Here is a 16,620-nt window from a genome sequence, read left to right as displayed (position 1 = left end):
CCCCAACATCCCCCCCCACCATCCCCCCCCCCAACATCCCCCTCAACATCCCCCCCCCCAAATCCCCCCCCCAACATCCCCCCCCACCATCCCCCCCCCCAACATCCCCCTCAACATCCCCCCCCCCAACATCCCCCCCCAACATCCCCCCCCCACCATCCCCCCCCAACACCCCCCCCCAACACCCCCCCCCAACATCCCCCCCCCCACCATCCCCCCCCCCCAACATCCCCCCCCCACCATCCCCCCCCCCAACATCCCCCTCAACATCCCCCCCCCCCAAATCCCCCCCCCAACATCCCCCCCCTCCAATTGGTGAAGCTGAATCCTCCGAGCGGTGCGAGTGGGCGACTGCCACCGCCGCCGTCGTCGTCGCTTCCGCGGATTTCTGGAGGCGGCGTGAGAGCGACCACACATCACCATCCCCGCCACTCGCTCTCTCGCTCGCACACAACGAGAGACGAGACCCGACAAAGGACGCGATGGAGCAGCTGTGCAGCGCTGACTGCGGCGCCGAACTTTGGGTGAGATTACAGTCGCGTAGGTAGAAATAAAACAAAATAAACCACGACGTTTCGAACGCAACACAGGCGCCCGTCTTCAGGTGAAAATCGCGATGTTCTGCTGCCTTGTGCTTCAAATCAAGATTAATTGATTCATTCGATCGTGCATTGTTTCGTTCGCCGCGTAAGGTCGCTTATATCCCATTGATCGACTTGTTTACATATGTACCTAAATTGAACCCACTACACATACACCGCATCACACGGAGCTCGTCAGATGTCGCAAGATGTGGATGATTTAGCTGGGATGTGTGACCAGCGCAACGCATAAAGCAGGTGTTGTGTTGAACTATTGACGGCTGCAAGGGCTACTTAGTGGGGCAGCAGAGACCACGCTGCAGCAAACACCCATTGCCTGTGCTATGATGGACACGTTCCTCCCGTCTTTACCAATCTACACTGACCATCGTGGTGCAGAGATGTTAACTACCTCTCCTGGTATGCAGGAGGTCGTGGTTTCAAATCCGACCCCCCCCCCCTGGTGTCTGCGTATTTGGAGTTTGCGTCTCTCTCCCCGTGGTCGCGTGGGGTTTTTTCCGGGTTCTCCTGTGTCTTACATCCACATTTCGAATGAATATGCGTTCAGAGTATTTGGCTACGATATACTTCCACATGATGATAAGCCACTTTGTTGAGATATAATTTGTGGCCAGGTCGCTTCTGAATTAGAGCCAAAAAACTCGGTTGGTCTTATCTGGTGAAATTACTAATTTAGTTTAAGTATCGTCATGAAACGACACAGAGTGCGAGGAAGCATTAATTTAGCCTGTCGACTCAAGTACTAATTTGGTTAATTATTGAATTGACTTTTGTATGCCTTTCTTACCGTTAGTCATGCACAAGTTATCGATATTGTCCATGTACCGAAACGCTCGTATTGTATGTATGTTAAACTTCTCTCGCACCGTACGTAGCCAACCGTGCTAAGCGTTAATGTATTGTTTTGTAGTCATTCATAGTTTATATTAAGTATTCTTCGTCCCATTAATGCAAGTTCCCATTTATGTATTGTTTTATCCACATTCTCATCATCACTGCTGGATTAAGGCCTCCCCAAATCACGACTCACGTTCTCGCGATGCAACAATTCATCTAGTTCTTGCACACGAGCTGATTTCATTACTCCATCTCCACGACGGACGCCCGCCCTTTCATGTTATCTAATTCGGCTGTCACTCCATCGTTAATCTCCACCACTGGCCATCATACCTACTTGCAATATTGATCCTTCCCAATCCCACAATCAATATGACGTCTCTTAACTTGCATAGGTATCCTGATCCATGTGGCACTCTGTTACAATGTAATTCTTAGCATGCATATCTCCACTCGTCGTTGTGCATTTCACCATTCTCATCCACATATCATAACCGGTAGTACACACGTTCTTCAGGCAATTTGGTATGCTAATACTGTATTCATTATCAAGTTCAGCATTCCACAACAACCTGTTCTTGTCCTCGTTTAACTTTCATGATTTCCGTCTGGATTTTCAATAGCTGTCTTAGGTTCGCACATACTCTGCTGTGTTTTTCCGAGGATTTACGTTGGCTCATGTCTATGGCCACTAACGGGGGTAAAAAAATACACAAAAGTTAAGGAATTGGGTTGGCAGTGGTTCACGGGCACAACTGAACAAACATTGCATGAATACTGCCTTACAATAAGGAAAAATAGGTAGAAAACACGTTTTTTAATGCACACACTTTTCACACAAAAGTCGAAAATAAAATGTTTACCCCAGAATTTCTAAAATTTCATGTGCTGAATAAAAGTGGGTGGCTTGCATAACGTATTCTGACTTTTCATTCGTTTGACCAGCGAGATAGTTTTACTTTGACTTGAGTGTGTGCATCATTGCTGTTGTCAATTCAGGATAATGGACCTTTTTATTTTATTTTTGCCGGTATAATAATGCTTACTGTACCACTTTGTGGAAAGTGAGTAGTACTTGTCCATCGCTGAGAGTCTGGCCCACAGCCGTATTAATGTGAACATTCACCGTTGACTTCAGACCATCATTAATATTGAGCACTAACCAGCACTAACCACCTTAGCTGACTGTCAATTGAACATTGTAAGTTTTTAGGGGGAAATTACAGGACTTTTTTAAAAATAAGAATAACGCTTCCATCACACTAACCTGCATAGGCGTTCACTAACAGGACTCCAAACTGTTTTAAGCAGGCTAAACATCTTATCTGAATTTAAGTTGCTATTTATAATTGCAGTGCCTGCGTTTGAACCAAACCAGGCCCTCCCAGCGTTTCCATTGTTCCAACAAAATGTCGGGGTTATTTTTGCAATTTAAAAATATTTACATTTGCCCTCTTTTCACTACTCAACCTCATTGTGCCACTGGTGTCAGTTGATACATTTTTAGGAACCCCTACTGACAGCATCCTGACATGACATCCTGGTATACAGTGATCCTGGCAGGGAACAGCCTGGAATTACACTACAGCGCTAATCCCATTGTCTCAAATATCACAGTGAAATGGCTCTCATCTGCACTAATATGGGGCGCACTATGAGTACATTCCATTATCTCTGTTTATTCACGCATATTCAAAACAAATCTTTCTGGGTCAATTCAGTTTGGTCAAATCTTTAGATAATCATTAATAAAGGACGGATTTGCTGCAAAAATACATATAGGATTAATTTGCCATACCTTTGGGTTAATCCTCTTTATCTTTGCTTAAATGTGGATAATAGGATAATTGACATGTAACTGTAAACATTTTCTGGGCGAATTCAAGCACGATCGAATCCGCGGATAATATGATTAATATGATGCCACTTACGAATTGCTCCACATTTATTCGAAATAATGGTGCTTGTTGATAATAGGAATATTACTTTTAGTTTTGTTCGGTAAAGTCACGTAGGTAAAAAATATAATAAATTAAAATGAAAACAACTAAATTAAATCACGACGTTTCGGAAGCAACATAAGCCTCCGTCTTCAGGTGGAACCGCCACAGCAAAATTACTGTAGTGAATAAAGATAGCTGTTTAGATCTAAACACTACAAGGGTTGAGTAGCACTCGAATTATACTTTAAGACTTGACCAGTCCACCACAAGACAATGCTAGGCCGTTTATTGATGCTCAGGAAATATGATTTGTATTTAGGACACGATATAGGTTATTGTGCACAGGCTCTTAAAATATCTGTTAGCTGTGTATTCTTTTAAAAGACCTTAAATATAGCTTCATTACTGCTGTACCATATGTTACATCTGTGCTTGAGTTCTTGAAGTGCAGCATTTGTGTAAAGCCACGGTGTAAATTAGAGGTAACGTTCCATTACAGCTCCCTTTCTACAAAGATGACTCCCTCCCCCAACGGCTTTCTGATGTGTAATGCATTTCAACGGGTTGGTATTTCATCTCCTGGTTGAATACAATATACTATTACTCTACTAATACTACAGATTGTATGTAATTAGGTGACAACACTGGAAAATACACTTGTAGACCCGCTGGTTGCTCTAGATTTAACTTTTCTCATCACAGTGACAAGATAACACTCCTTACCATGTATAAGCAGTAGTCAAAATGGGCTGGTATACGACAATACGCAATATCGACACTTTTCTGTTCCTATTGTTATACTGTACTACAATTTTTCACAGAGGGGAAAATAGCAATGAACATGGGCTCCAAGATTAATAAATAGCTTTCATATTGAGACTTAAAAACATGCATTTTGACCGCTGTGTATATGAATGGTGAATTACTGTCTAAATAATGATGATCACGTTCAGCCCATTCTTGCTTGACTACTGGATGACATTGTGTCAGTTATGGGAGTGCATGACCATACTTCACTATGCTGGTCAGTGTGGGTTGGTAATGGCGCACCCAAAACCAGTCCAGATATCACTTTTCCACTGATATATCGTTGTGGCCAGAGTCGAGCTCAGGTTGCAAGTCTAACGAGTGCCCATGGTTCTGCACCCCTTGCCCACCTCTTATCTATTTAACAGCATAGACCGCGTAAATATATCAATGTGTCGTTAAACCCTCCACCACCCGACACAGCCAATTAGTAAAAGTTGTCACGAAACAGAACATGCCAATTCGTGACTAGTACAGCACACCGGTGTGTTGGAGAGCCAAGCCACAACATTTACAATTTGAGTTCGACGTTTCGCCAGTACCATAATTACAACTAACTACTCAGATCGTAAATGTTGTGGCTTGGCTCTCCAAAACACCGGTGTGCTTTACTAGTGACGAATTGGCATCTTCTGTTTACGTGACAACAAGCAAGCCCAGGGCTAGCAGTGGAGATGAGCTCCACCACACACCACATTGCGTGTTTGAGCAGGGAGACACGTCGATTTGACTGAAATGGTAACATGTGAGAAAACATGCGAATGTTACTTCAAGTGAGGGTCCAGGAATGTAACTCTGACTCACTGAAGTGCTGAACTCGGCATCAGCCTCATATTTGGCCACTCCTTTAAAACACAGGGGATCAAATGACAAAAACATAATATTCACCCGATAAGCAGCACTGCGTTTAACAAAAGCCAGGTCCTCTGACGCATTCAGGAAAGGTTGCAAGTTTGCTGCTTGGCTCAGATGTTACAAAAGCATGCATGAGTGTGTTATTTTGACTGCAGTGGGGAGATATTTTAATGCATAGATTGTGCATAGGCATTCACCAAAAACCCAGTTTCTAGACGTATGGTTTCCTGTTCATGATATGTTAGGGTATGAGGTTACTCAGGGATGATTAACGCAGTGCCACCTTCCCTTACCTTCAGCTTCACTCTCTTCAATAAAGTATCAAAAGATATAGCTTTCAAAATGCAATGTCATATTTGGGTTAATCACCTCTAAAATCCTCTCGTAGACCTAGGTCACATAATTAAAACATTAAGATAATTTAATGTCCCCTACTTTGATGCCAGAGCACTTTCTGTCACCTTACACTGACTGTATGGGTTCCTTAGCAGTATTATGCAACATCTGCCCCCTATCAATATTTGGCCTTCTGTCACCATAACAGGGTGTGCTCGCCAGCTGTTTGGTGGGTTATATTATTTGGATTCTGCTATGGTGTAATAGTTGATACACTGGACTTCAATCCATAGGTCGCAAGTTCAATTACATTTCCTGGCGTGGGAGGTTAAACAATGGTGCAAGTTTCTTAAATTGCCCTCACCACTGTCCCATCTGCATTCTAACGGGTTTACTACAATCACTCGGTAAGTCAGCATGGAAAAGTAAAAAAGTAGACCAAAATAATCTCTAGAGGGGTCCAAAGAACTCTGTCAATATGGAGTCTCGTCTACCAGTAGTGGCATGAGCAAGTTATTACAGGGCAGAACATTTATCATTATCTGCTGTTTTTTAGGCATCCATGAATCAAAAATATGCATACGATTTGCATAATGGGAACATATTTTCAGCAAATTAATTGATGTAAGGGCAGAACATGCAATGCAATGCAGAAAGTCAGAAAATGCAATACTATGTGGGTTTTATTCAGGGTTTGCCTGGGTTTGACTCAAACTCACAAGGTCTTGATTTACAATTAAAGATGTAGGTCGACTTCCTCCCAAAATAATTGTAGGGTCATTGTGGGATCATTAAAATAAGTGTCACTTATTAGTTAGTCAACCGCAATTGTCCAATGGAGAAAGCAGAACCAGTATGAGGAATATGGATTTTCTACTGCTGTACTTAAGACCACCAACTGAGATGAGTACCGCCCTATGCTTGCACAGAGAGACTTGCTTTCAATGCCTGTGCGAACAGCTCAGAAACATGAGTTCATTATTTATATAAAGAGGTCATCATGCAACTTATCTCATCCGCTCTGATGTGGGGGACCATTTTATCTTATCGACTGATCTTATTGATTGCTTATCTCCAAAAGAATAACTGCTCTTGTCCATTGGTGAAGTGGATAATCGGGTAAACTTTCCGAAACATTTGGGAAATTCCTTTAAAAAAATGTGTAGATATTGGAAGGACGTAATAAACCATTTCGGATCTTAACTAATTGTTGTTCACGTTTACGGTGACTTTCAGACCGCAGTCCACTCACTGGCATTAACTGTGTATCTTGTGTTCTCCAAAGGGAATGCATTATTTGCTCCGCTGCGGGTCTCCTGCCACCGTTCTCCCATTCACATGTTTCATTGCTTCTACATACTATTAACATTCCCTCCCTTTGTTAATGCTACCCCCTGCCCCCTCCCTTTGGTGCTGCTGATCCTGCATAATGCATGGGCATAATATGACTTTGAAACCCCCCGCCCACCTCCTACGCATTTCCCATGAATATGCTAAATTCCTCTTGATATGCACATTATTTTGTTAAGGCGCTCTTCTTCCACCTCCAACTCAGCTTATATATAAGCTCCTAGCTTGGCAGTGACTCATTCTTCACCTGAAGACGGCTGCTTGCGTTGTAGCCGAAACGTCGTGAGAATTATTTTATTATGTTTTATTTTAATATTTTATTACTTCCCTTCTACGTGACTTTACCGAAAAAACCAAGAAGATAGATATTCATGTTTTTAATGTGTAGATACTAAGATAAGTTTGGCGCCCACTTTCAGTCTTCGACAAACATATCATAGAATGGATTTGCCACGTGACTTACCTTACTATCTAGTATAACTTTAGCACCCTCTTTGACCACTTCCATGTGTGCTTATCCACAGATAAATATGGATAGAATACAATCTTCATTTCTATGACATTCATATGCAACCACATCACGACATACTTTATAATAAAATAATAGGATTCAAATTTTATACAACTTCTTTTTCTGACACAATGTGAACGGGACTTTTCTTGGATCAATTAGAGGCCACTGAAATATATATTGTATATAGTAGGAGAGAAGTTAAACTGTATTGGCTATATATTTACCTCTGCCCTTATAACATAACAAGTAGAAAACATATTCTTGGTTCTTTCGGTAAAGTCACGTAGAAGGGAAAAAAAAGTATTGCTGTGGTTTTCACACCTGATGATGATCGCTTGTGTTGCAATCGAAACGTCGTGAGCATTTTATTGTTTTATTTTTTATTATTTTATTGTTTTTCCCTTCTACGTGACTTTACCGAAAGAACCAAGAATATGAATCCCTCCAGTCACGAAAGCTTTAAATCGAAAAGTAGAAAACACTGATATTATTTGTGAATAAAAGTTAAATTCCAAGGAGATCGGGTTTTAGAGCAGGAGTGGGAAACTTTTTCCTGAAAACTGAATAGAGTGCCGTGTTGGTGAGATGTCAACTCCCTCGCCTGGTATGCTGGAGGTCGTGGGTTTTATCCCAACCCTAATATCTGTGTATTTGGAGTTTTTATGTTCTCCCTGTGGTCGTGTGGATTTCTATACATGTGTTTAGAGTACTTGACTGCTATACATTTCCACGTGATAAGCCACTTCGTTGAGCTATCATTTGTGGCCAGGTCGCTTCTAAAAAAGAGCTAAAAAGTTGTTTAGTTTTCGAACTTTCAAATACCTTTGGCGAGCCACACATTAGCACACACCTCAGACACTTCTGTCGTAGTAAGATGACCTTGGAACGACAGGCTAGAAACATAGTGTTCCCAGGTTGAACATATTTCCCCTTTAGTACCCGATTAGTGCAGCTTAGATACTTGCAGTGGGTGGATAAATATCGTTTGTGGAACATTTTTAAGTGGGAAGCCTCATGACAAAAACTACTTGATTAAAATCTAGAATTTCAATACTGTGCATCAGAACCATACAAGTGCTATCAGTGCCATCACTATCCGTAAAACCGGTCTTTTATCCACAATAGTGGCTTTAAGCGTCGTCTCCAGGAATAGCGTTTCGAGCCACCGAGCCTAAAAAAGTGACCTTAGTTAACAGGAGCAAAAAACTCAGACTTACAGCATGAAAGTAAGTTTCAAAAGAATAGAACTCTAGCCTTCGTTTAGCCTCGGGTTGCCACTTGTCCTGCTAATATGAGTATCAGCTCTTATCTAGATTTGAAGTATCATCTCTAATCAGGCGCGGTTCGTCCACTAAGGGCGTTGGGGCGCCGCCCCACCAAGCAGCTGGAGATAAGAAAGAATTTTTCTATAAATTGTTTTGTTGTGTTTAAAATATGGAATTATTATTTCAACGTGAATTACCTAATGAAGATAACATTTTAAGTTGTTCATATCAGAAACCGCTGCAACACCACAGTCTGATTTGTGCCTCGGGGAGGTCTCGGGGCAGCTGTGAAGGCGTCAGTGAGAGATTTCCCTTCGTTCTTTGCGATTAGCTTCGAGCATTGTAGCCACGCCGTTTGAGACCCATTCAGGGCCGTTGAAAAAGGCGCCCATGGCTGTAATGAGACGATGTCACAACGCGAGGTTGCACTGTGCAAGTCACGTCCTACACGCTCTAGGAGGCAGTGTGAAAGGGGTTGTGCAGTGTGGACTTGAGGGTCATGGGGACAGAATTTGAGTGCTTTGTTGTTTTGTTTCGTATTGTTTATAAATGCCTACCGTTGGTAGATAAGACATATCGCTTTCACGGGAAGGCCAATAAGATGATGAGGTTTTTCTTAATTAGAACACCTTATTATCTGAGGCCAATCACAACATGTCACGAGCCACCACTGGCTCTAATTCTAACGATACTAGTAGCCTACAATACCCCTATCATCCACCTTCTCTGATGCATCACCGGGATCCACTTTTTGTGTAACTTTCAGTTTTGGTTTTCACAGCTTGACCATTCTTGGCTGCTATAAAGTAAATCAGTGATAAAAGTTATAACTTTGTTGTAAATACACTGTGTACACAAAATATTCCACTGTGTCATTGTTATTGCATAAAAATCTGATGTTTGGAAATGTTTAAGTTACAGTACTGTATATTAAAAAGCTAGATACTTTGCAGTTGCCCAAAATATGTTGTATATACCAAACTCTTTATGATCGTCTAATGGTGCTGTGAAAAGCCTTGTTGAAAGAGCTCATCTTTTAATCTTAATCATTCACCCCTGCCTCCACCTCCCAAAGCATGCTCGTGTCTTGTGTTCAGGTATGACCCCACCAAACTGGTTTCGCTTAATGACAGTTACAGATGGAGCCCGAGATATTTAATGCACGACCTTTTCCTCTGGACAAAAGAAATCTGCGGAATCTAAGTATTCCGTTTGACTGACGAGTACCGTATTTCAATGATTGTAAGTAATGATAGGCTGCCCTGACAGTTATTACACGCACAAATCAGTTTGCTTATGTAAGGTTGGGTACTTATTAGTATGTAGTTTTGCTGCAGAAATTACGGTTGAATTTCATCTGACTCAATATGATAACTTAAAAGTAAAAGTGACCCGAGGATGGACATTTTTGGCGGTGCTTATTTTCATTTCCTTAGTCAGAGGTGAACATTCCACATTTCGATGTGGGGGGGCCCGTCTCGAAGTCGACAATTGTTGACTGCTCACAAAATCTTACCCATTTTATTGCCCAATAGACTGAGTCGACCCTCAGCCAGAATTTCAATATTTTACATACTCATTGAGTCAAATGCTGTGTAACTTAATCCCTTATTCGAATATATTTTCTGCAATGAAAGTTTTTTTCTCATATGTGATGGTTTAATTTTGTTTGTGAACCTCTAATCCTGCCTCACAGTCCCTCTAACGTAAATTTCTACTACCCCTGATCAGTTTATGTTACATGCTCTAATCCGACTATGGCATGGTTTCTCAAACCCCAGTTGTCAGCTGTCCATGTTTACCATTCTTGTCCACAAATAAATTACACACTGCATGTGCCTGATGATTGGCAAACGTGTTCTGCGTGACTGTGACACAGACAGCAAGATTTAGACGCAAATAGAGGTCTTGTTTGTGTTATATATATCCATCCTGGTTAGTGGTGGCATGGTGGTTTGCACCCTGTACATGGAAACTAGTTTGATTACCAGCATGACTACTATCAGTGGTGAGTGATATTATAACCAGTGTTGAGCATCCCCTTGGTCGACTCAGCCTTAAATTGGTACCTGGTGTGGTGTATAAATATCAGCACTGGGGAGAAAAAAAATATTACACGATCACGTTCAGAAGGAAAAAAAGCGTGTTTGCAATTAAATATAGTCATATTCCAATAATTGTTCCTTTGATTAAAATAAATGACAATCAGCATATTGCATCGCATTTATAATTTCTCCTTTCTGAGGTGGATAAAATGAGTAAAACTGTGTGAAGTTAACAGTAGTTAACGGTCGAGAGCTAACCTCCTACAATTGGAATGTGGAATATTCACCACTGGCTCAGGGCTACCCACAGAGATGAGCACTGTCCCAATGCTCTGTGATCACTTGAGATAAAGCCACGTAACTCTCGTCAAGGTTCGTTGACACCGATGATGCCCTTTTCCAGAGGTGGGACAAAGTCATTGTTATGCAAGTCCAAGTCGAGTCTGAAGTCATCAAATTCATGACTCGAGTCTGACTCGAGTCCAAGTCACATGACTCGAGTCCACACCTCAGAGGTGGGACAAAGTCATTGTTATGCAAGTCCAAGTCGAGTCTGAAGTCATCAAATTCATGACTCGAGTCTGACTCGAGTCCAAGTCACATGACTCGAGTCCACACCTCTGCCCTTTTCTCTATCCATTGAGCCAGCAGTGTCAGGCTAGTCACACCCTAATGCGATGTGGGAGTGGGGTTATGACACGGTCATGTCAATTCTCAAGCATAAAAACAAATATTCATCCACTCTGTTGGAAGCAGAGTTGGAAGTGCGCACCGAAAAGAGTAATCTAATCTTTTGAACAAAATGCCATTCTGACGCAGCCCATCATCCTTACAGAGTCAACTTGGTCTCCTCAATAAGGAGACCATGTAATAGTGCATGGTCTTATTAAGAAAATGGCCCCACCATGGGAATGTGGAATTTCCACTGCGAGCTCAGGCCCGCCAATGAAGATGAGTGCCCCTCCGAATGCACATTAGAGAATGGAGACATTTTACCTTTTACTTTAAAAGCACTTTATAGTTATGTATTTACAAATGTAATCACGGATATCTGTCTGGATTAATACGAAGGATGTCAATGCTGCTGGCTATGTAATTTGGCAAAGCCATGTTATTATGAGCCCTCTCCGCTACTCAACAATATCTTACGGAGTACTGTAATGCATTACAATTAACTGGAAACGTTACCCATATCAGTCCCTTGCCGCCAGTTAATACTTGCTGTCTTATCTAATGCAAACACACGCATGACCAAAACTCAACAAAGAGGCGCTTCCGTAGATTTAGGAATTCTCTGCCCCCTGAAAGCCCTTCCCTTTGTCAGCAAAAAATGGTTTGTTCAGTTGTTCAGTCGTTTCCTAAGTCAAACTATCTCAGAGGGAAGGGAGGCGCAGGACCCAGTGGTAACCTCAACAAATCCCACCCATAACTCGTTTGTTGTCGTTACAACATGGGGAGGTATCAAATGTAAAAGAGCAACAGTGTTTATTTACAGTACATACAGGCAAAGCACCATTGTGAGATCACGTACCACAGGCTCACAGCGGACCTATTCATAAACAACAGCAAGGCGAGGCACATTGCCTTTGTTGCTCTAGATTCCTTCACACAGAAATGACAAACCCTCTCGAAGCCGGACTAATCGCGAGGAGAGCCTTTCCAATTATGGAGGATGTCCGGCATGCTGCAAATAATTATATCATCCATAATTGTAAAATATTCATTGCTTTAAAATATTTAGGATTTAATATTTCAAATATATTGATGCAAATATGGATTAAACTTGGATTAAACTCTACGGTTTAATCCAAGTCACTTCTTGCAAATGAGACGCATCCTGGCCCCTTAAGTTCTCACCTAGTTAACCAAATTAACTTGAATTCAGGCTCCTGATGTGGCTGAATGAATGCGTTGGCAGAACTGGACGTTGACTCTACACGGGGACCCGCCGGACGTCCCCGCCTGCTTCCAGGCCACTGTGCTGGTATGGGTGCCGTGCACGTTCCTGTGGCTCGCCGCTCTGCCGTACTTCGTCTGGCTGCGACACCACCGCCAGGGCTACATTGCCTGCTCCGTGCTCAGCCGTGCCAAGACCGTGAGTCCTCGGGGAAAGGCGCGGTGGTGGGATTCGTGCCTTGTGTATGATTAATGGCCCTTAATGAATTATGACTGAATCATACCGAGCTAATGACACCTGGTCTTCCCAGATCTTGGAAGCGAAGTAGGGTTGAGCCTTGATAGTGTTTGAATGGGTGACCACCACCATGAGCAAACAGGTTGTCATAGGTTTTTATGACTGGGCTATGGTTTGGGCAGCAGAGGAGCAATCAGCAAAATCCAATATTATATTGTGTTTATAGCAGTGGATTGACAATAAGGGCTGTACATGTGCACGTACAGTCACCCTAAATGTGCTCAATCTCTTGCTATGTTGTTATTGTTGTTGTCTTGATGGGCAGCATCACTTTTGGTCACGTTAAAAACTTGTGCATAAACAACTACTCGGAACAGTTTACAGGTATTATCACGTGAATCAAGCAATACCATGTACTGACCGTATGATGTGTGAATTCTGTGCGTACTGTGTGCTGTCAGGTGCTGTGTGCTATACTATGGCTGTTGTGCTGGGCCAAACTGTTCTTCTCGCTGTGGGAGAGGAGCCAAGGTCATTCACTTCCTCCCATCTTCTTCATATCACCACTCATTCTGGGGGCAACCATGGCACGTTGGCAAGCATGCACACACCCGTACATGTACATTTGGCACACCTTTTGTGCAGATTTTGTTCTAGATAATCACTCGGAAAAATTACAGATCACCAAAAGTTTGTGGACTGGAAGTGGCGATATCTCAAAGTTGTGCAGAGCCTTGTGGGTGTTTTGAATACGGCAACAAGAAGTACGTGTAATGTCACTATGTAGGTGGTTCTGGTTGTGCTACATTGCTCTCTGATGTGCTTTCTGGTGGGACCATGTGTTGTTTGGAATGAAGCCCAACGTTTTCCTCTATACTGGGATCATCTTGTTCAGTTCCTGCATGAGCTCCCAGCACGTGGATTGAGACGTCGGACATCATGCCAAACAACACGTGGTTCAACTCGAAAACACATCAGAGAGCATGTGACGTGATGTGGAACATCAATGTTTCTTGCAAAGGATTGGCTCACAGTGACGACATAACATTTACCTCCATTTAAGAGCGAAACAGGAGGATTTCTCCACAACTCTGGCTGCCGCCTGATGAGGCTGGTTGTTATTACCGGTGAAACATAGTACTCGAATTGTAAATGTGGGTTTACTCTCCAACACACCGGTGTACTGAATTTGTAACTAATTGGCATGTTTTGTTTACGTGACAAACCTTACTAATTGGTTGTGTCGGGTGGTGGCGGGTTTAATGACATTTATATTTTCGCGATCAAACCAAAAAAGCCTCCATTATGGAAAATGTAAAATTAGCTGCAATTTACAGGAGGTTAAACTGCACACAGAGTTCTCGAGGTTAATCATTAAGTAGTGACTGTGGGGTGCATGTGGTTGCTGATGAAGTGATGAATGGATGGATGTAAACGTGACTGTGTTCCATGGTTGGCCAGGGTCAGTGAGTTGGGGAAAATGTATAACTTTGTTTTACATTTGTAATTGTGAGCTGTTGAGGGGTATTTGTTTTTGCTCATTGCTTGATATTTCATTTGTGCGTTAACCGATGGGGCGTGACATGGCAGAGCAATAGCGGATGCATTCATCTAAATACTCGCCATCTGCTTCACAGTGGATGCTAATAATTCCCTGATGTTATTCTGAGAAGAGTAGGCCATATGTGCCGGCGTTATGGTTAACGTTTTACAAATGGCTTAATTCGGGTAAACCGCATCGCAACATCACCCCACCCACTTGCATGTATGTATATATGTTGAACTTATTTCGCGCTGTACGTAGCCAACCATGATAATCGTGCTAATAGAATAATGGCCCATTTTCAAGCAGTTGCCACTTGCCGCTGGTGCCGCACAGGGACAGCTGCCACTTAGGGCCCCCTTGACTGATTTTCCATTCACTGCTTTTCATTCACCGACTGCCCTGCAGCTCTTGGCGGCGGTCCTGGGGCAGGTGGAGCGTTGGAGCGGCGTCCACTCCTCGGCGCTGCTTTTCGTCTTCTGGCTGCTGGTGCTGGTGGGGGCGGTTACGGGGACGCGGTCACGTGTGCTGCACGCCACTCGCCTGGTGATTGCACGCGTTGCCACACAAACAGATGGACAGATACCTGGCCTGGCCTTTGTCTCTTTTCCACAGTACAGAGCGAGCAGGGCTGTGCAAGAGCCAGCCCAGCCACAGTGCAGCTCAGCAGAAACCAGGTTGTTTTTTCTACTTCAGAACACGAGCCGTGCCACTGACTTCACATGCAATGAATGAGTTGAGCCGCATGTATAGATGAAGAAGCAGTGATGCCGTGTCCTCTGTGTAATGACTGATGTCATATGCAATTAATGTATCATTAGTGCTGGCTCTGGCCCTACTTGGCCTCGAGCCAAATCCAGATGTTTCGTGAGACCAACATATATTAATTTGGTGCCGGTTGGGCATGGCAAATCGCCGTGAAAACCACCCATACTGTGAGGGTCCTACACTGGCTTGGCTCAGATGTGCAGTCCAAAAGGGGTATCATTTATTCCCAGGTGAGTGCCCAATCAGACCAAAAGTTTTCAAGGGTGACCGACCTTGAAATAAGTACGGTAAACAAATATACATTTGTGAACACAAACAATTCGGAAAGCACTAATTGAAAAATGTTCAGCGATGAACATGCAGTCCAGGTCTTGGGGGTTACTTGATCATATTTGACCATGCTGGGCAGTGTGGGCTGTTAAAGGTGGGAAGCAGGGCATGAAAGCATAGAAGTACAGAACGACAATGGATATTACTGCACTCCCCTCTACTCTCTACTGCCCACCACGTACCCCCCAGAGCAGCCTATAACTACCTCTGTGCATGGTGGTTGCTCACCCAAGCACTGTTCAGACTCCATTCTGCTTGACTTCTGAAAACAATATTGTTTTTGGACAATCTGAAACGTCATAGCTTGGGTCGATTTTCAGATTTTTTTGTTTGTTAACATTCATCCGAAAATTGGGATCACATCCCTGATGACGGTGTAACGGTATTCATGAGTGCACGCGCGTGTTTGTGCATGTGCGTTCTCGTGTGCAGGGCATGTTGGAGGACCCGTTTAGAGACTCGGTGTTTTTGATGTACTCGGTGCTCGTGCTCATACAGTTCATCCTTGTTTCTCTCCCTGAGAAGCGACCGCTCTTCAGCACAGACTCTGACGACCCGGTGAGTTAATCCATAGATTTTTTACCGTTTTGGCTAATTTTATCTCGCATGTGCTTTCGTTGTCACATCACGAGACAACGTACCCAGTTGGATTGCTCTCAGAGTATTGCAACACTTATTATCGGGAATTGGCTCATGGAAGCAGATATCACAGGGGTACCTCTGAGATCCCTTCATAGTTGGGAGCAAATTAACTTTAGGATGCAATTCTGTCTGTTCAGGAATAGGCATATTGGAAGCCACCTCGAAGTGACAATTTAACTAAATTTGCTTTCGTCAATGTGATTTATTGTTGTTTTATTTTATTTCAGAAAGTCCAAAAAGTTTGCTAGTTCAAACAATCTATGTGGTGGTGCTCCTCAATTGGTGGCTCTAAGACAGCATTGAAAATTTCGCATTCCGAAGACGGTGGTCAGTCTGTCCTTCAAATAACCACAATTCAGTACTTATATTATCGACTCTGGAGTTAAGCCCCAATTGGAAGGTTAACTCTCTCAGCCTTCCCAATCAGTGAGCCAAGCTCTCTAACCAAAGTTGCTCTGCGTCAAACACATTACGCTATGCCACACAGTTTACCATGACTCTGTGCTGTGATCTCATGTAGCAGCTCGCTCTGTGTTGTTTTTGCGATTCAGAACCTGTGTCCGGAAGTTGGTGCCTCTTTCATATCTCGTCTCACCTTCTGTTGGTTCACTAGGTGAGGTTCTCTCTTGTTTAACATATCAATGCGATC

The 16,620-nt window shown here is 43.1% G+C and overlaps 1 protein-coding gene across 2 annotated transcripts in view; it reads left to right on the top strand.

The window, feature by feature from the left end:
* The first annotated feature begins 380 nt into the window (after positions 1-380).
* The window catches only part of LOC133353670 (ATP-binding cassette sub-family C member 3-like), a 61,206-nt gene continuing 44,966 nt past the window's right edge, over positions 381-16,620 (top strand). For both annotated transcript variants that reach the window (XM_061570098.1, XM_061570097.1), the window contains exons 1-6: positions 381-524; positions 12,473-12,649; positions 13,150-13,275; positions 14,640-14,777; positions 15,762-15,887; positions 16,523-16,584. In XM_061570098.1, coding sequence (XP_061426082.1) covers positions 483-524; positions 12,473-12,649; positions 13,150-13,275; positions 14,640-14,777; positions 15,762-15,887; positions 16,523-16,584 — 671 coding nt within the window. In that variant the 5' untranslated portion in view covers positions 381-482. The remainder of the gene's footprint in view (positions 525-12,472; positions 12,650-13,149; positions 13,276-14,639; positions 14,778-15,761; positions 15,888-16,522; positions 16,585-16,620) is intronic.

The sequence above is a fragment of the Lethenteron reissneri genome, chromosome 44 (assembly GCF_015708825.2).
Source record: "Lethenteron reissneri isolate LAM-NWPU_2019-01 chromosome 44, ASM1570882v1, whole genome shotgun sequence".
Classification (NCBI taxonomy): domain Eukaryota; kingdom Metazoa; phylum Chordata; class Hyperoartia; order Petromyzontiformes; family Petromyzontidae; genus Lethenteron; species Lethenteron reissneri.
The sequence above is the reverse complement of the archived record's forward strand: the minus strand, read 5'-3'. Positions and strand labels throughout refer to the sequence as shown.